General features: G+C 35.3%; 1 protein-coding gene across 1 annotated transcript in view; it reads right to left on the bottom strand.

The window, feature by feature from the left end:
• LOC111509140 (juvenile hormone esterase) overlaps positions 1–21,715 on the bottom strand; it is a 36,815-nt gene that overhangs the window by 708 nt on the left and 14,392 nt on the right. Inside the window, exons 4-10 of the mRNA XM_074178062.1 lie at positions 20,626–20,782; positions 20,380–20,571; positions 14,270–14,445; positions 12,005–12,149; positions 10,374–10,534; positions 2,410–2,542; positions 311–452 (exon numbers count right to left, since the gene is read on the bottom strand). Of these exons, the coding sequence (XP_074034163.1) occupies positions 311–452; positions 2,410–2,542; positions 10,374–10,534; positions 12,005–12,149; positions 14,270–14,445; positions 20,380–20,571; positions 20,626–20,782 (1,106 nt within the window). The remainder of the gene's footprint in view (positions 1–310; positions 453–2,409; positions 2,543–10,373; positions 10,535–12,004; positions 12,150–14,269; positions 14,446–20,379; positions 20,572–20,625; positions 20,783–21,715) is intronic.

The raw sequence follows: 21,715 nt of genomic DNA, 5'->3' as shown, positions 1-21,715 counted from the left end.
GAAAGAAACTGGAAAATGCATTCAATTTTTTTAATATTGAATTCGGCCTCCGAAACGATGAGTTGATCTCGCGGCTCTTTTGTGAATATTGAATACGACAAGTTACTGATTGATAGTACATTTCTCTTGTGAAAAATGTGTTTTCAATTCAAACAAAATTTTCAATTTGTTTACTTTATGGAAGAAGAAAATATTCAGAAGAAATTGATTAATATCTTCATATTTTTCAGTTTCTCTAGCATTAAGTTATCGATGTTATCATATTTTCAGTATAACGAATGATACATATATTCAAATTTTCAGTACTCACAGATACTTTACGAAGTTGGTCCACATTTTCACGAATCGGTGAAGTGTCAACCCATCTTCCTCTGGAAATTTGCTCAGATCAGAATTAGAGCCATCGTCCCACATATAATGTAAATCTTCAGCATGAGCCACTCTTCCAGCACCTAAAAACATAAATTTCAGCTAGCTCTTGAATAATTCCATTGAAAAAATATTAAATTAAACAAATTTTAACCAACATGTATATATTATTAATTTCTTGACCTAACAATATTTGCACCCAAGCTTGAATACTTTAGACTCCTTTAAATACTGAATAGTCAGTTCTCCTGGTCGACTACTGTTAGATTGATGAAAACTCAGCTCTTCATCGGCACTTTCTTGGCAATCTTTAAAAGACGATTTACCTAATTCTCGCAACAGCTCAAGGACTTCATATCACAGAACGTGACAAAGCCGGTTCATCCTAATTATATATCATAAACATCATTTATAGAACTATACATTACAATTCAAGCTACACAAATATAATATATTGCCAAAAAAATATTCGTTTTCATTTCCCCCAAAAAAAGTTTTTTCCCTCAGAGAAAATTGCTTTGGCTGACATCAAATAACTTGAATTTTATTAGTTCGGACTTCCATTGAAGTTCCAAGAAGAATTAAAAAAAGAATAGCTCAAAATAATAATTATATTGAGCAAAAAAAGCAAAAAACCCACTTAGTATCGGTCCTCTTCTCAACATCTGTAACCGAAAACCCACTCATACGGAACAGTATCTGAACCACGAATCCAACCACCATCAATCGACTAAAAAGGAATCATCAAGATTCTATTAGACTGTGCTTTTGTGCTTTCGGCCGAGAACAAAAAACACACACAGCGAGGGGAAACAGGAAATCAGGAATAGCAGAGCATGTTTGGACCCATCAACATAACATCGAGTGGTCCCAAGCTGGGATCATACACAGGGAGGAATATCGGTTTAGGAGGAAATTCAAAGATGCTGCATACATTTTGTCCAACAATGTATTTAGCCAAGCTAGCGTAGAGATACGCAACATATGGAAACCCATAATCAAGCGAAAAATGGGCAACTCTCACCAAACGGTCATGTCCCACTAAACCGGTGAAACAGAAAAAGGAAAGCTGAGATAAGTAAAAGTACTCGAATGACCCATAAATAGCCATCTCTCGGAGAAATTATTTCAGTCATCACTCGAAAACGATTGTGGATACTAACAATCGAAAGGTCGTAAAGTAACTTGGCTTGGAGTCTCTTAACTTTTTATTTTAATTTCTTATTTTTTTCCATTGATCTATTTTTACTTGTATTGTATTTCAGTGTTATTTCATTTTAGGTTTTTTTGCTGAATATAATTGTTATTTCCAGCTATTCTTTGTTAATTTTTTTTATTACTTCTTTCAGGGATTTCAAATCATCTCATGTAATATCAGACAATGCAAGTCCGAACGGATGAAATTCATTATGAAACATTGTCAATCAACTTCAAACAAAAATCGAATAACTAATTTATATAAATGATTTTCATAAGCTGTCATTGTCATGAAGCGGATTTGTTTTTTTCAGTAATAAGTTCATTTTTCGAGTGTATCATAGGAGATATTTGCAATATTGAATTTTCAACGACGACATTAGTTGAAAAAACTATTATATAGATTCGGATGGAATTCAGGACAAGCATGTTCAACCACATCAAATTTCTGATTAGTTTGTAATCATAGGCTCAACCCAGGTATATATTTATGAGGTTTTCTTCCTTAAAAATTCATATTACAGATCATTGTTATTGAAAGAACTGAAGATAACATTGGTGTCATAGATGACCGTCTATCTGACCACTATTTACGTTTTTCTGTCCAATAATTTTTCAACGAGACGGAATGAAAAGAAGACACCATCAGTTCTAGATTTTCAAAATTCATTATTGAACAAAGTAACCTCTTCATAGACTGATACATCTCTCAAATATTGGTTAGTAGTAATGAGAAAATTTGAGAGCATTTTAATAGACTGATACATCTCCCAAATATTGATTGGTCGCAATGAGGAATTTGAGAAATGATTTTTATATAATCATTTAGAACACTTTATTTACCTGGAACGATATCCGTTGGACCTTGTCCCAACTTGCCGTAGTACGAAAATTGGTATAAATAAACAGGCACCTCTGAGGCTATAAGTTCTGCCTGTTTACAAATTGGAGTTATCATTCTGTTATCACTAGTCCACTGAAAAACAAAATGAAATTAATTTCTCAATTCAATTCATTTAGAATATGTTATTGAACAAATTAATTAACGTAATGATTGAGATCACTTGAAGTTTAACGGAAGCATCCTGAGCGCAGATGACTTGTAATGTGCATCCATCTTTCTCCACGTGTTACGCGTAGTACAATATATCGAGCACAGTAATATTGAGAAGTTAAGTAATTATTGCAATCAATATTGTAGTGAGCAAGTACTCGTATATTGGAAAGCTGGTATAATTGAAATGTATGAATAACTATAATTGTCGATAGTATTTCTTTGTAGAACAACATTTCAAACATTTTAGTTCTTTTTAAAAAGAGAAAAAGATAAAAAACCATATCAAAAGTACTACTTCGTTCTCTCCTGTTCATATAAAAGAGGACATATGCCTTCTCACTCACAAGCAATTTTGGTGAAATTGGGGACACGTCTGAATCATTGTATTCATGCCACATGCCATAATTTTGATTTTCTGCAATGCCCGTTGTGAGTAGTCCCACTGTGATTCAAAAGTGCATATAGATTATAATAACAAGGAGATGCATTGTCTGATGCATAATTGCTCATATCTAATCTTCTAAAGAAATGTCTTTGGCAACATTTAATTTGCCTCTGAATGTTCCCGTTTGGGGGACTATTTTTAAATGAATTACTTAAATACGGGGTAACTTGCACCTCGAACACAATGGTTTTTCATCTTCATCCGGAGTTTTCCCTCTTGTGAAGAAATTCAAGCATTATGACAAACTCAATTGGTCAGTTCTTTGTGATATGGGGAGAGACAAATCCCAGAAAGCATCGAAGGTTACTGATGAGTATCCACACTGCGTGCGGATTTATGTGATGATTATCAAACCAATGATCACTTATAGTGCAATTGCCTGGAGGCTAAAGGCTTTACAGAAAACGGCCCAGGCGAAGCTCTCTGGCTTACAGAGACAGGCTTGTCTGGTCATCAGTACCACACGTTCAGCGACCATTGAGATCCTTCTAGATGGACTGTATATAGAATTGTGTACATTACCAATTGCACAAATCAATTTAATGCAGAGTGCAAGAGACTGTTGTTTGACACTGGAAGTCACAGCATTCTGGAAATGACCTCTGACATTATGCCTCCAACTATCACCTACGAACTGCCTTATAAAGTACTGCCTTATGAAGTAGAGAGGACTGGATCCTCCGGGAGAAGGAAATATTGAGAGCAGATAGTTGTTGGTTCACAAATGGACCAAAAACATCTTCCGGTTCTGGAGCAGGTGTTTTCAGTCGCAGACCCAGGATAGAGATATCAACCTACCTAGAAACCTATGCGACTGTATTTCAAGCAAAAATTTACGCTGTTGTGTGTGGAGAGATTGGAAAAATCCAAACTCATACACAAGTCAATGAAAATATTCTCGGACAGTCAAGCGGCATTGGAAGCTCTTGGCTTTTACCGAGCAATGTCTAAATTGGTAGCACATTGTCAAAAACGACTATCCTCGATAGGAACACTTAACAGATTGCCTCTGGTCTGGATTCCTAGCCATACTGGCCTGGAAGGCCAGGGATGGCCTTCCACAGTAGGGAATGTGGAAATAAACGCAATTCCTCGTATTATAACTATAAACTTGTTGGATTCTAGTAAACACATTTCTAAAATTGAAATACTTGTCATTGTTCAAATTTTTGATTCTTTAAAAATCGGTTTACAGGATGCTTTGCTTGGGATATCGCAAGTGATTTTTGCAATAAATACGTCTGGTGTTCGAGTGGAAACATCCCAGAAACATATACCATATCGTAATCGGGAGACTACTTGTGCATGATATAATACGAATAATTGTTCACGTAACAAAATGTTCTTAAGATTTCGGAACATAAAACTAATGAGTTCAATTGAAGGGGTTATATTTTTGGGAGTGATTAATTTTTGGGAAAGAAAGTTTTTGGCTTTCTACTACTCCATCTTGATACAAAAAAAGGGATGAGAGAATCTTCCAAAAACAGGAAGGATGTAATCAATTTGAAAATAAGTAACTCTATACATGGATGTGTAGATCATGCAAAGAAGTAACTTTCAGACACAAACTGAAAGAAAATCCTCCTGAAACAGCTACTTTCATATTTTCAAATTGGTTACTTCCTTCCTTTCTTTGGAAGATTCCCTCATCCCTTTTTTGTATCAAGATGGAGTAGTAGAAAGCCAAAAACTTTCTTTTCCATAATGAGTTCAATTTTGAGATCAAGTTGGTACAAGCTTTTTTCCAGTTTAAATCAGCGTCTATAGTAATTCCAAGTAATTTAACTGATTAAGTAGGCTCAATCAAGATTTCATCAGTTTTCATTGTTACAGTTTCGCATTGTTTTTGGTAGTTGTTGGATCGAATTATATTTGTTTCATTACTATTGAAATAGAGAGACTTCTGATCATACCATGAAATGAGTTTACCAACCGCAGTCGTACACTTTTGTTTCAAGGAATTTTCAAATTTGTCAGAGACAAATATATTGGTGTCATCTGCATATCTAATGTTATGTTATGATCATCAAAGTTCTTAAGGTTTACTTGACTTTTCCAAAAAGAGAGAATATCCTTAGAGTATAGAGTTATGCTTGGAGAAGCTATTGTATAGCGAAACACGTGTCGCGGTTTTTTTAAAACCCTCATAGTGAAAATCATACAATGAACTGTATTGCATAACTTGAAGAAGCTATTGTATAGCGAAACCGTTATAGTGAAAATCATGCAATAATTTGTATTGATTAGTTTTTCGATATGGATTTTCATCAAGTATCGGCCAGTTCTATTCAATTAAAAAAAAAGGAAGTATGCATTAGCAAATCTTGTAAAGAAGGGCGCCAAATAGTTTCCATTTCGATTTTTCCATGAGTTTTGTACAAGGAACAACTTCCATAATTTCGGTAAGAGATTCTGATTCAAGATTTGAATTGGAAATTTATCAACATTCATCAAAGTCAAATTCGAGACCAATTTGTTTTGAACTGTTAATAATTATCTCCAAATCCTTCAATATAATGTCAATATCATCTCCAATGCATTCGTCGTCCAGATACTAACAGTTGAATTCTGAATTTAGTTTTATAGTTAGCTCTTGAATGGTCAGGCAGAAAAGTGCAGGTCCTAAAGGATCGCCTTGTTGGACATTTCTCTAAGATTCAATCAAATGTTCACTAAAATTGAAAAAACTTGAAAATCCATAGCATTGATATATAAAAGGGTATAGGTCTGGCAAATACTCTTGTGACCGTTGTAACATCAACTTTCAATCAATCATGTTGAATGCGTTTTTAAAATCCAACTTGAGGAATATTTTGAATAACGAATTCAGATGTTGATGGATATATCGGCGTGCTGCATGGGCGACCGCTTCGCATCCTCTAGGAGTACCGAAACCAAATTGAATGGGACGTAACATACTAAGCAAGGTCTTCTTCAATTCAAGAACAACTTAGTTTGGCCACTAACCGGCGAAAGAAAGTATCGATGGCAATGGTACTTATTCCTCCGTATTTTTTTGTGAGAACACATATATCTCTGGATTTACTTTCCCAGATAATGAGAGATTACAAATATTTGTCACAAAAGTAAGCAGTTTATCTCTTGAATTGCCAGCACTATAAATAAGAAGGTTTTATATGTGACTTGGGCAAAAGCCATCTAGTCCTCTAGCTGATCCAGTGCGAAACGGTTTCACTGTTGTATAAGTTGTTCAGGAATTTGAAACGTTGAATTGCTTGTTTGATCAAGTGAAGGTTCCAATGCATTTGATATTCAGTGGGCTTGAGGATGTTTGATAATGAGCTTCGATAAAATATCATTGTCATAATCAGCGAGAGTATCCTTGGAACTAAGAATTTTAGTAGCAGATGAAATATGCCCTCCTCAACCTCATTCAACCCTTCAAGCACTGACGTTACCATATGGTAACAGAGAGAAGACAGTTTTCTACCGCCAAATAAATATTGAAATTACATCTTAAAAATTTAGATGGCGCTAGGATAGTTCTCATCATGCATCGAACTACGTATATTTTGATGTTTCATGCACAGTTGGGACTTTCAATCCGTCAGATAAAGTGTTGAACGATCGTTTCTTTTCACCCGGCAGAAAAATGGATATCCGCTTCACGTAAGTTGCCAGAAATACCGCAATTTCCTCTATTTTGCTAATTCAACCATATTGTACGTTCAATAATAGATAGAGAAACATTAGTTACTGTCAAAAATTCAAAAAAGAGGTTTTGATTTTGATCATCATCCCGATATATCACGGCGTTACCAAATGGTAACGCTAGTACTTTAGCCTGATATTATGAACAAATTGTTTTCAGTGGAGGATTAACCCTCGAGGAAGCTTTGGAACTGACCTATTCAGAGGAAAATGACGTATCAGATATATATATATATATATATATATATATATATATATATATATATATATATCACCCCACCTGAACCTCATGTACTAACTGATGAAGATTCAGGAGATGAATCAGAGCTAATACCTGATCATTTCACTGGAAGACAATTGCGATCTGAAGCAGAAGTATTATTTAGAAATGGTGATCATGTTACAGAAAGTGTTATGGATGACATCAGATTTCTTTCAAGAGAATGGGAGAGTTAGAAATGACAACATTGGAAACGCTGACAATGCCAATGCTGACATGGTGAATACTGAAAATTCATTTCTTTATGAAAATTGCAATACACATGATATCGAATGGATCAGCGGGGACAAGACTAGTATCCAAAACGTCTTTCCTAGCGGCGATTATTCTAAATATAAAAATATGTCAGCTACTGAATTATTCGAGATATTTTTCGATGATTCAGTCACCTCTTTGTTGCTTCAATAAATACAGAGATATGCTTTGTTTATGAACTTTCCTGACCCCAAAGTGACACTTGCTGAACTGAAATGCTTTATTGGTATATTGATTGTGAGTGGGTATAATGAGTTACCTGGAAAAAAATACTACTGGGTTTCTGAAAACGATATGAAGAATTTGGCTAACAGTAACGCGATGAGGCGAGATCGTTTTTTTCAAATAATGCGATTTCTGCATTGTGCTGATAACACGCAGATAAATAAGGAAGATAAGTTATGGAAACTTAGACCAATGATTGAGAGGATAAAAAAAAAATTGTTTACAGAATTTTGTACCCGAACAGCATATTGATTATGACGAATCATTGATAAAATATTATGGGCACCATGGGTGCAAACAATTTATACGTGGTAAGCCCATACGATCCGGCTACAAAGTTTGGAGTATGAATACAAAAGAGGGTTACCTCATAAATTTCGAGGTATATCAAGGTAAAAGATTCATTGGAAACGAGAAAGATGAGCGAGCTTTTGGAATGGCGGCTGCTCCGTTTGTTGCTATGTTACGAGACTTACCTCATAAAAATCTACCCTATAAATTCTACCTAGATAATTTCTTCACAAGCATACAGCTTTTCAATTTTTTACGAATAAATGGATATTCTGGAACGGGCACCATAAGAGACAACCGGATTCCAAAACAGTGTCCTTTCAAATCGAAGGCAGAACTGAAAAAAGCACCGAGAGGAACATTTGATCACTGTATTGCCAAAGATGTTGGTATCATTTTAGCTAGATGGGTAGACAACAGTATAATTACAGCCGCTTCCACTTCATATGGAGTACAACCAACATGTAATGTAAAACGTTATTCTCAGAGTGATAAGAAGGTGATAGAGGTCAGTACAGGGTCAGTATAATAATTTTATGGGGGGAACAGACCAAATGGATGAGAATTTGGGAAGATACAGAATATCAATTCGCGGAAAGAAGTGGTGGTGGTGTATATTCACTTGGATGATTGACGTGGCGATAAATGCGTGGATTTTACGTAGAAAATCGATGCATTGACCGGAACAATTATCATTCCGTAGAGATATTGCTCAAACATATCTGCATAAATATGGCGTGATGTCAAAAGTTGGTGGACGTCCTCCCACTGATAGAAACAGCATTTCATGCAATAGAGTGGCTGATGATGTAAGATACGATGAAATGAATCATCTTCTGGTCCATACCCCTAATAAAAAAAGGAGGCGTTGTGCAGGCGAAGGCTGTATTTCCAGTGTGAGAACCATGTGTAGCAAATGCAATGTAGGTTTGTGCATTGATTGCAATCAGATATTCCACACACTATGAACACAGATGTACACTGGAAAAGTTACTCTCAATTCGTATTTACTTCTTTATTTTTATGAATTGAATACTATTTAGCTCATTAAAAGTGTTGTATTCATTTTTGTACCTCACCTTCCATGAAAGTACTAGCGTTACCATATGGTAACGTCTCATATCTCCCACTGGAAAATAATTCTGTCGAAAGTTTTGTATAATCAAGTCACATCACTTCATTGTTTATCAGAAAAAAACATTTTTCGAAACAGAACCAAAAAATGTTAAACTTCGGACTTGAAGGGTTAAAATAATTTTTGAGATACTTTGAATCGTTTGGCAATCGCCGGTGGAATAGCAAATGATTCGCTATTCATCGTTTTGATGTTCCTCTTTATCAATGTTGTTAGAGATTTTTTTCTCTACTCCTTCGAATATTGTATAAGGAGAACCCTGAATGTGAAAGTAAATTTTTCCAACTGGAAATGGAGTTCTGCATTACACATTCATCGGTGACTTTAGATGCATAATATAATATTTATTGATCCTTTAGATGTACAAACAGAGTAATACAGATAGGATAAGTCAAGGAATTACAAAATAGTTAAAATTTCAGAAAAAAGACATCAGTATTACAAAATATTACACATGTATGTATACACATACATATACACACACACACACACCCACCCATATATATATATATATATATATATATATATATATATATATATATATATATAAACAAATCTTTTCATTCGGGCTGGAATTTCCAATTGACGATTCGACATTGAAATGTTATTTTCTGAATTTGACATTGACGTTTTATTAATTTTTCCATTATGAATTTTGAGGCCAGTTTCGAATCTGAATGATTTATGGCAAGTTGTACAAACATTGTCCATGTCGTATGATCGTTTCAGTTTATCATCACAAGCGGAATCCATCCAAATTGTTGAAAACAGGTGACATCTAGGTTTGCATATTACTGGAGTAAGTAAATGTGACGTTCATCTTCATGTCAAGGGAAAGCATACATAAATTATATAATTTTTTGGTATTGTTCAACTCGTAATGATTATTATTGTTTGAATATATCCATATAAGACACAGGTGTGTATATGGTTTCAGAGTATACTTGTTCTGTATCGAATTGTATTTTTCTCTTCTGAAATACCTGAGAAATATTCAGCACATTCTCAAAAATGTTAACTCACACTGTGGTCTGAAAGAGTTACATTTGGAAAGAACTTCTGTAGAAGAAACATTCGAAACCGAATATGGTGAGTTTTTAATTCGAAGCGATTTTTGCTACTACTTGGCGGGAAAAAATTAAGAACAATTTTTTTTAGTAGGACTTAGTTTTAGAGATATTACTATATCTCTAAAAGTAGACCAGCTAGAATCTTGTATCAACGTGAAGACAATTAACAACATAGAACTGAGATACGAAATCATACAAATACAAATCTCATGATTCAAAAACATGGAGCAACTTTGGCATTTCAGTCTGAATGGTTTCTGACACCTTGTTCATTTAAAGGTAATCAAAACTAATTCCAGATATACTGGTTATGAGTATATACACAAAAATCTCTGCGAAGAAGTTGATTCAGTTGATGTTATGTTGTCACTTACCCTGCAATATGCAGTAATATCTTTTTGAAATGATGTTTTTGTATACACTTTCCTCAAGCGTTGTCCAGCGATTTTTCTATTTTCTAGAGACATATGGATCAAATCTGGTACGACTTTTTCAGGATTGTTATCGAGTTCAGCCATAACAGGGATGTCTGGATCTGAAATTTTATATTCGGTATGTGGTCAACCCTGAAGCATATTTAGAATTCTCAAAAATAAATAGAATATCAATGAACTTATAAAGGAGAGGTCGTAAAAAATCAATCGTTTCAACTCTTGAATTCTTCGTGAAGATAAGAAACAAAATCATCTGGAAGTAGGAAGATGAAATGAATAAATATTGATGAACACAATTTGAGAAAATCATTTAAAATAGATGACGATGACTACCTTGTGATATCTGCTTGAAAGCGAGACCCTATTACAGACGCTAGAGAAAAATGTCAGATCAGAATGTGACAATGCTGCATGCTTCTGATGGGGTTGTCAAAAGTAGATATCTAGGTAGAAGTCATTTTGGACTTTTCATATCAGAAACTCAATGACACGCAATGATTCTCACAGCATTGTTCGTTAACAATACTGATTCAATGCAAGAATAGTGAGATCCAAACCCACATTCTCGATAAGAGAAACTGAAAATAGGTTCCCTGATATCTATCAACATTGAAATATCAACTTTGCTCATATAACCTAAGTCAGGCGGCTCTGTGTTCTTGAATTCAAAGTCACAGAATATGTGAATATAAAAAATATTGAGTCAGTTCGAAAATCTGTTTTAAAATCTGTTTTTCCATTAACCAGCTGTCGCACCCCTACGAACAACAACCCTCAGAAGTCGAAACTTGTGCGAGCTAAGGATTATTGAGGTCTTACATTTTAACGTGTGATTCCTAACACGGGATTCTAGGATTTCTCACAAGAAATAGGCAATGAATAAATTACTGAATTATTGAGAGTTTAAAATAATAAAAGAATCCAATGGTGAATCAACTCTACAATTCATTCAATCAGAGTACAACATTCTACACCTGGTCTTCTCTGTGTTCATGATATTTCATCACAATTTATTTCAAATAGATTTTTTTTTCGCTGAAGTTAATCAATAAAATTCATTACATATTATATCTTGTGTTACCATTCACTCAGTGCAAGTTGGCAAATATTTTGGTGGGACGGTAGCCTTGTGGGTTGACGTGGGTGGCTTGCTCCACTCACTCAATGGACCGCTGTGCGAACCGGTGGTCCGAACCGCAAGGCCGGACGATCGATTTTCACTTCCCATCGTCCAGCCCATGTTGGATATCATACGGTAAAAGGTAAAACCATGTTAGTCCTTAGCTCGCATAAGGTTTAATTATAAAGAGTGTAAAATTCTCCATCGATCAGTAAATATTACGACACTGTAAAATAAATAGTCAATGAGATATAGAGCTACAAAATCACATGACATTAAAAATTATAACCTTTTGAAACAACCTAATAATGTACATGCATTGTTGTCATGATTCAAAACTATTTATTTAAGTTTCTGAAGATGAATCACGACCACAAGTATTCCATGATTACTTCAGTGTATATGTTGAAGTGAATGAACTTATCATGAAAATGATATATTTTTCACATACCTATTCCCGACCATATATATTCTTCCGAGTTGAATCCCATCAAAATTGGTACTTTTTTGAAATTTCCATCCATATACGATTGAAGAGGGGCGTAGGAGAAAGGTCCTTCTTCTTCTATAACTGTACCACTCGCCTCACTACATGCCTTAAAAAAAAGATAGCTCTCAATATTATTTTCTGGATTTTCGATATCAAAAATAAAATAAATTTCGAGTATAATAAGAAAAGTCATGCAAAAATGAAATGAAAGAAATATTTAAGTCATATAATATTCAACTGTTACATCATCTCACGTCAAAACATTTATATTTCAAAAAAAGATACTATCGAATAGTTTAATTTGTTTAGCTGTCTTCTCAATACTACGACCATCATTCAATAAATAACCAATTTTTGGAAAATAAAGGTTTAGGCTCTCTGCTATTTAATATTCATATGTGAGAATCTTTTTTACATTCTTTCCCAAAAATTATTATCTTCTAAAAATGAACTCCTTTCAATTCAAACAAGATTCCTATGGCTGGGATTGAATCAAATGAGCGAATGAATGTTATTACGTGCTGTCATTGATGACATGAGTAGATTGAACTCATTCATGACAAACACATTTCAGAAGCAGTTCTCGAAATGAAAGAGTTTTTAAGTACTGAAGTTCGAAGTGCACTGAGTTGAACCTCAACCTCAAATTTCTGATATTTACCGCTCTTGGTGGAATCAAATGTGCCAAGTAACTTGAACACTTCCCGTTAAAGTGTCTATAGAAGAGAGACGAATTTCCAACCTTTCTTCGATGCTCCAGGATGTCAAGGTTGCAAGTGATGTTCGCGTCTCCAAACAGGCGGATGGCTCTTTTCTGTATAGAATCCATCAACTTCAAGATATGTTTGGGGGCAGAGCTCCATACATGAGAACCATACTTCATTATAACCTTGAATAAACTTATCGAAGCAGAAAGCGGATTTGTCTAACCTGACTTTAGTATATCCGGTTCTAAGACAATTATCTCCTTGGGGAAAACCGATGCCTGTTTTTGTGACATTGAATTGAACCTGGTTGATTTAACTTCAATTCAAAATCACTTCTAGATCCTCATCAAGATATTACATATTCAGATATGTTATATTTCGTGAATGATCTTCAAGGCCGATGAACTGCACCAAAATTGGAGATTGAGTAGTTGAAAGAGAGATTTGCCTTCAAGATATTTACTTTTTAGTCTCGATACAGTCTTCAGACACGGTTTAATCTCTGTTAGAGTGTTGGTAGATGGGATGTTTCTTCTCCACTTGGGGCTTTTCTCGCGAAATGGAGCTGTTACTAGTTAACAATATATGTCTTAGATGAAGGTTTGAAGCATGCGTTGAAATTAATCGAGTCCTAGACACTTTGCTGTTCGGATCGGATATTTCATATATTGACGAGAGGAAATACTTCGAATAATTTCACAAACTGCACCTCACGATTTGATCTCCACAAACGAAGTATGTGGAGAAACTGGTAGACATTTCGAACACCTTCTCTAAAGAAATATATATCATTGTTTCTTCTGTCTCATTATCATTATTGCTGGAGTTGTATTCATTAGTAATAATTAAAGTATAATTTGTTATCAGTAGTATTGAAACTATGCATTTTAATTACTGCTGAAAAGCTCTCTCAACATTTGATAGCTACTACTGAACAGTTTCTATTTGTTTTATTGCCGAGTTTTCCAAATGCTACTTGATCAAAGTGTGCGTTTCAAAGACTACATGAAAAATCTAAAAGCTCTGTATTTCAAATATGATTTTAGCAAAACATCAAGTGTGCTACATTTAAGGAAAGGCAATTTCAAGATCTATTGAAATATGCAAGAATATATAGGGTATATCATCAAAAAAAAGTTCAAACCATTGAAATATACGTAAAAAAGCGCTTTGGAAATGTTTTTATAGGAACAAGAAATTTTTTACAAGAAAAAAGTTACAGCAACTATTCGAAATTGCACATTGCTGTAACTCAGAAACGATGATGAATATCGATAATCAGTTTTCACCATTGAGTTTGTCATAAAATTCAACTCCCATACACAGCCAACAGTTTGAAAACAAGAGTTTCCTTTAAATATATCCAAATTGATTGATTATGTACTCGTACGTGAATTTTTGTTTAGATTGAATATGATGACAGATATTTCATTCAAAATCGCTTATAATTTTCATCAACCTGTGACAGTCTCCATAAAAAATAAGGATGGTAGAGATAGAAATAATAACAATATCTCACCTGAAGAAAAGAATCTGCAGGTGCCCCTTGTAATATTTTGAGCAGGTCACTTGTTTCATTCGAAGCAAAATTTTCATCCAGAATTCGTCCACAATTGAAAGCACTTTCTCTGGGATTTTTTTGTATGATTCCACCAGCAGGTGAGCCACTTTGCATGATAGCAGCCCGGAAAAGCTCTGAAAATATGTTTACTCAGTACTTAAAGAACGAATTTTCAACAATATTAATAATGTAGGAGATACAAAAAAGCAATTTGGGTGTTGAACAGAATGTTGTATGTTGATGTTCAACATCACATACAAGATTCGTCTCAAGTTATTTTCCACTATGAAAAGCAGAAATTAATTTAATTTGGTCGATACGACCAACCGATAGACCGTTTTTTTTTTGGAGTTTTCCACCATATGCACCTCTTCGGAATATTAATTATTATTCCGACTCCCACCCTGGAGTATTTGTTTGTGGTGTTGTTTCCTGGCTTTGTCTGCAGGTGTCGCAGTGAATATCTCACTGAATCAACTGCAGAAAGAGTTCATAACTAGCTGGTCGTGATACTCAGACGATTCAGTCCGTTCTGAAGAGACCATGCCCGACCAAATAGAATTAGTTTCAGCTTCTCATAGTGGAAAATAACGAAAGACGTTGCACAGGTGCCTGATGGATTTAATTCAACTTTCTGCGCGGCATTAGCTGGGCTACTTGTTATTTCTCTGTCGGGTATCTGCCACACGTACCTACAAAGTCGTAGATTCATATGAGAGGCAAGGGGTAAGGTTTTTTTCACCTGAACCTGAACTAAATTGTATTAAACATAGCACAAGTGAAGTGATTATGTCACAAAGTGCAATAAAATTCACATAAGTTCATCAATATATCAGAAGTCTGTTGCTTGAGTCCCATCCAACAATAGGTCTCAGGCCTTTTATTGGAATTGAAGATTGACAAGTTTTCCAGATCATCGAAAATACAATTGCATATTTTAGCGAGTCCCTAGGATAAGCAAGCAAGATCATCAAAAAAAATATTTCAATTGAAGTCAAACTTTTTTTAAAATGTCACAAACCATCAGAAATGTCATTCTGAATTCCCGAAAAACTTTTTTTTTGTCGTTTGAAATCACCATATTGCATTTTCAACAGTTTCATCAATTTCGAAATTTTTCAGCTGTAATGTTATGCCCCAGAATTGATAAATAACGTATCAAAACTGACGATTGTCCAAGGATTCTATCTAACCCTCAGTTGAATTATTGACATTGACGACAAAACTAAACCCAGTTATAGTAATGTGGTCAACTTTCATTGTTACCAACCTCTTGACACGATGTTTTGTGTGCAACACATTCAAAAGTTAAAATTTTCTGTAAAATGTTACTCTTCCCGACAAAATCTTCCACAATTCGAGCAGGAACAACACTGCCGTCGGCATTAACGGATCCGTTTGCACCTTTGCTTCGACTGTCTCTAACAGACCACTGTTTCGAGTTGTCAGGCAGATACCAACAAGCCGTGTCGAAGACATCATTTCAGCTAGCATTATAAATACGTTTCCTCATATCTCGGCCCCTCTTCTGTAGTCTTACAACAGGGACTTTCGAACTTTGACAATTGATAACGGCCATCTTTTACATATGTGAAATTAGTTGTCATTTATTCAGTATGTTTCACCAATATTCAACAGTTTGTTTGAAGGTGGTTGACAATGTTATGTGGTGTATTTCATCAGTTCGGACTTCCATTGTCTAATATAATATAAATGAATTTAAAATCCCTGAAAAAAAATTAAGAAGATTAACCGAAAATAACAATTTTAATAAAACAAAAGACTGAATCTAGAAAGAAATAACATACAAGCAACAACCAAAAAAATAAAAAATTGAAATATTAATAAAAGCAGAAAATTAAAAAATTAAAAAATATCATTAACAAAAAATGAAAAATAAAAATTAAAAGATTCCAAACCAAGTTACGTCACGACGTTTCGATTGTTAGTATCTACAATCGTCTTCGGGTGATAACTGGACTTATTCCTCCGAGATCTGACTATCTATAGGTCATTCGAGTGCTTTCACCTATCCCCTCTTCCCTCTCTCCGCTTTATTAGTTTTAGCGGGAAATGACCGTTTGGCGGGAGTTGGTCGTTTTACGCTTGATTGGAGGTTTCGTTCCATATGTTACGTATCTCTACGCTAGCTTGACTAAATGCGTTGTTGGAATCGCAGTCCGCGTTTGGTGGCCTGGTTTTTGTGAGGCTGCTACGGATAGTGTTCCCAGATCTGAAGCAGGTCCTGATGTTATACTTAGACCCAATCCTTCTTATCCTTTCCGATAATCCTTTGATGTAGGGAAGTACAAGTTCTGGTTGTGGCGGCTTCTTTTCTTTGTGAGACTCTTGCTGTGTTCTAGCTAAAACCTGTTCTACCATCACTCTGGAGTAACCATTCCGTTGAAGGTCATTTTTGATAATGCCTAGTTCCTTTTTGAGACGTTCCTTTATATTACAGAGCCCGAAAGCACGGTCTAATAGATTCTTGATGATTCCTCGCTTAGTCGATTGATGGTGGTTGGATTTCTGGTTTAGATACTGTCCTATGTGAGTGGGTTTTCGATATACAGATGTTTCTCACTTTGTGTCTGTCCTCTTCACCAATATGTCTAAAAAATGTTGATTCGTTGTGAACTTCCTTCTCCATTGTGAAAGTGATGGAAGTTCTAACGTTGTTGATGTGCTTCAGGAAAGTGTCTAGTTCTGCAGTCCCATGGTTCCATGTTATGAAGGTGTCGTCTACGTATCTCAACCAGACTTGGGGCTTCTTGTGGGCTTCTTTGATAGTCAGAATTTCAAACCACTCCATTCATATATTGGCTATAAGTGGTGAAAGTAGCGATCTCATTGGCAGTCTCTCATCTTGCGTAAAGAATTCGTCCTCCAGCTGGAAATAGCAGTTTCGTACACAGCATCCCAGTAATTCCATGATTACTTATATCGGTAAGTTTGTTCTATCTTTCAGATCCCCATCTTCGGATAACTTCTTGTGTATGATTTGAAGTGCTTCTTCGACAGGAACATTGGTGTAGAGGCTTTCCACGTCGAAACTGATCTGTTGGTCCTGCTCTTCTACTTCAATTTCCCTTTGTAGTTCAACGAAATGCCTTGAATTTTTCACAAAAGATGATGTTTTACCTTGCAGTGGTTCAATTATTGGTAGTTCTGAGTGGCTGAATCTCTGGAGCTAATTATCGGTCTGAGCGGAACATCCTTTTTGTGGATTTTGGGTAGTCCATACAAGTGAGGGGGTTTACTATGGTGAGGTGTTAGCGATGACCTCTAATTTTCCGAAAAATAGACTTGGTGTTATCACCCGAAGATGATTATGGATACTGACAATCGAAACGTCGTGACGTATCTTGGTTTGGAATCTTTTTAATTTTTATTTTTCATTTTTTGTTATTAGTATTTTTTTATTTTCAGCATTCATTAATATTTGAATTTTTATTTTTTTAGTTGTTGCTTGTATATTATTTCTTTATAATTTCAGTCTTTTGTTTTAATACAATCGTTATTTTCGGTTAATCTTTTTAATTTTTTTTTTCAGGGATTTCAAATCAATTTATATTATATTAAACACTGAAAGTCCGAACTGATGAAATACAATATTCAACAGCATGTGCGAATAATAAAACTGTTTTATCAAAATGGGTATTCTGTAAGGACAACGTACCGCGCACTTCGCCCATTTTACGGTCGCCATAATCGTCCTGCCAAGAGGACTAGTTGCAATGTGGTGATTAAATCAATAATTTTGAGTCCACTGGTTCAGTAAACGATCGAACAATACCGTACGTCGACGAAACACAAGATCTGCCGAGGGCATCGCCGCTATTTGTGAGAGTGTGCAAAAGAATTCGAGGCAATTGATTTTGCGTCGCTCATGAGAACTCGGCCTACCGCAGACCACAATTCGCCGAACTTTGCATCGTAACTTGGGCTTGCGCACCCGTACAAAATTCAACTGACCCAGGAACTGAAGGCTAAATAGGCTCTGGAGCACTTGCCATCTGACCCTAATTTTCATCGAACAATCATCTTCAGCAATGGAGCCCATTTCTGGATGAATGAGTACGTGAACAAACGAAATTGTTGAATTTGGGACAATACCAATCCACATGAGATCCAAGAGCGTAAAATGCGTTGGCCAGGCCATCACTGTTAAAGTCGATAATCATCGACTCCTTTAGGTCTGAATTGTATAATCTGGACATCAAAGACATGTGGTTTCAATAGAACGGCACTACGTGCCACACAGCTCATGCCATATTGGATATTCTGCACGAGTAATTTGAGACCATGGTCATCTCATATGGAGGTGATGTGAACTGGCCACCGAAATCGTGCAATTGGACCCGTTAGACTTTTTCTTGTGAAGTTTTCTTGAGTCGCAGGTGTATGCGAACAATCCACAAACCAAAGCGGTCCTCAAAGCCAATATAAATCACACCTTCGATCAGATTCAGCCCGATTTATGGGCTAGATTCATGGAAAATTGAACGTTTCGGATGCATCCCACTCAGAAATGCCGTGGTTGATATTTTAACGATGTTATATTTTGCACATAATGACATCAAAAGGTCCTAAACGAATGAAAAATTTTGATGATATATCACATACACTTTGTTTTATTTGAATTCAAAGATAGAAAGCGATTAATGAAAGACCCTTAACAAGTATTCTGGGGTCCGTGAAAGAATTTCACGGATGTATTTTTTGGAAAAAAAGCACTGACTTTCTAATTCTCTATACTTTTTTTTGTATGAAGATAGAGTAGCAGAAACCTTCCTTTCCCAAAAACTGATTGACATTCAATTTAGTACATAGTGTATTAAATGCATCATGAAATAATGTGTTTACATAAATTAGATGGACCCAATGCCTTCTGTTTCTCAACATTCTGCTCCTTTCATAAACTGAAATGCAAATAGTTTTTATATATCCTTCCCACTCCATGGCAGGTACTCCAGTATCAAAATATTGCTTTACCATCCATCGTCTCCCGCTGACCCTGTCACGGAGGTCCGTTTGTGTGCTGTGACCTAAGCCTTATTCAATGGTAAATACTCTAATGACCCGAATGACACATATTTAGAAAGATTAGTTGGTAACAGAATCAGATAATGTCAGAAAAACAATTGTTTTCTTGCCAAAGTTCCGAATTGAATTGATATTTTTCGGTCATCCGCAACAATGAATTTTAAAGGATTTATCTGCCACATACCACCGTCGCAGACGGTTTAGAAATACCGGAAATACCCATCCCCCTATGGCCGTCGCCATAGGGTGATGGGGGGAGCCCCCCCCTGCTTTTTCGACTTGAGAAAAAGTTGGGAAATTTTGGGCCGTGAAGATAGAAAAAAAATAAAATAATGAATAGAAATGAAGAATAATAAAAATGAGAGAAAAGTAAGGGAGAGGTAATAAGAAAAGGGAAAGAACCAGAAGAAGGTTGGGATTTCTCAACATGCATAACTTGGAGATCCCGTACTTTGAAATTCTGAGTTGTTTGAAAACTTCAAAAAAGTTCAATTTCTCCCAAGTAAGAGAACAGTCCTGAACAGTTCATAAATTTTTAAGTGACAATTTTACAAAATTCCCAACTTTTCGCTGTTTTTTCGACTTGGAAAAGTTGAAAGATTTCGGACCGCGAAGATAGAAAAACTAATAGTAGAAAACAATAAGCAGAATATTATTTAAGTGTTGTTTCCTTTCATTTGTTTCGAATATTCCTATACATGGTGGATATGGTGGAAGACCAAGGACCTTGGTCCAAAGTAGAATAACTCCCATTATCATTTTTATACGTTCCAAAATTAATTTTTGTCTGTGCATACCCAAACGGGCATAAGCATTCAGCCAATCTTCGAATAGGTAAGTAAGAAAATCAATATATTATAGTAGTAACTGATTCCTCGGCTTTTATTTTTTCGAAAGTTGGGAAAGTTTGCTAGTGGGGTTGGGAAAATTTGGATTCCCTTCCCCCTGGTTTTTCTTTTCGTTACGGCCCCGTTTCTAAATATTTGAAATTAGAAGTTTTACGAAATGTATAGAAAACCAACCTTTCTCATTAGTCAACTGTCCCAATACATGCAAACCTACAGAAAAAGAACCAGCACTTTCTCCAACAATTGTAACCTGGGTTGGATCTCCAGCAAACAATTGAATGTTTTCGTTGACCCATTCAAGTGCAAATCTTTGATCCTTCAACCCGATGTTAGCTGGAATCACACTATCATCAGTTGTGGCAAATCCTAAAAATAACGTTGATAACTCAAAGAGCATTAAACAATGTTACATGTATTTACCGAAGGGGCCCAGTCTGTAATTGAAAGTTACTACTACTACACCCTGATCCATGATATATTTTGGACCGTAATATTCGTATGTGCTAGACTCTGCGAAATAACCCCCACCGTGGATCCAAACGAGAACTGGTAACTTCTTGAGATCACTTCCAGGTTTCTGAAATATTATTAATAAATCTTCAACTCGCTTAAATATACAAGGTGGGGCACCTCATACGACACGGTTCCTGTAAACCAAACCAATTTTTTCGAGAATTTCTCCATTTCATTATATGTATATTGACTAAGGCTGAAAAAAGGAAATCTTTTTGTAGTCTACAGGGTAGCTCAAAATAAGTGTGACATATCAAAGTTGTGTTTTTTCAAATGGAATACTCTGTACGAAATGAAATTATGTTATTTTTTTACCTATTCAAAAGTAAAATGGAATACAGGGTGTTCTATTCGAAAAAAAAAAACACAACTTCGATATGTCACACTTCTTTAAGCCACCCTGTAGCATCCAAAATGATTTCCTTCTGCAGCTTTAATCAATGAATATATAATGAAATGAATAAATGTAGAAAAAATTAACTGTTTGGATTACAGGGTCCATGTCGTGGTCCTCTATTATGTGTATGAAGAACAGTGCATGTTATTCAGACATACATATTTGACATTGATCTGGTAACATAGCATCCACATTCATTTTTTCGAATATAACAGATGTTCTTGTATTCAGAACAAATTATATTTACAGTTTTGTTACATTTGAAGCTAAACATATTTCAATAATATGAAATAGGTTGGTTGTAAATAACTAATGCTGGTAAATTGCAGTTATCAAGGTCGCTTTTTTGTGTTTAATCAAGGCTGACTGTTTCGAAATAATAACATTTATACTCAAATCAAAAACAAATTACCTATCTCTTGATATTACTAAACCTTGCATGCGTCCATGCCTGAAATTAGTAGCAACTTCCCTAGTTGAAACATTACTGGTCTAATAGGATCTGTTCAATTTCAAAATTATTTTCTCACACACGTAACGGAAATATAAATCATTTTCTGCGATGAGCTTTTAAAAAGATACTGAATCGGTACTAGATTT

This window comes from Leptinotarsa decemlineata, unplaced genomic scaffold (assembly GCF_025532065.1).
Source record: "Leptinotarsa decemlineata unplaced genomic scaffold, Ldec_3_MD MMD2_P_RNA_scaffold_14, whole genome shotgun sequence".
In the NCBI taxonomy this organism is placed as follows: domain Eukaryota; kingdom Metazoa; phylum Arthropoda; class Insecta; order Coleoptera; family Chrysomelidae; genus Leptinotarsa; species Leptinotarsa decemlineata.
The sequence above is the reverse complement of the archived record's forward strand: the minus strand, read 5'-3'. Positions and strand labels throughout refer to the sequence as shown.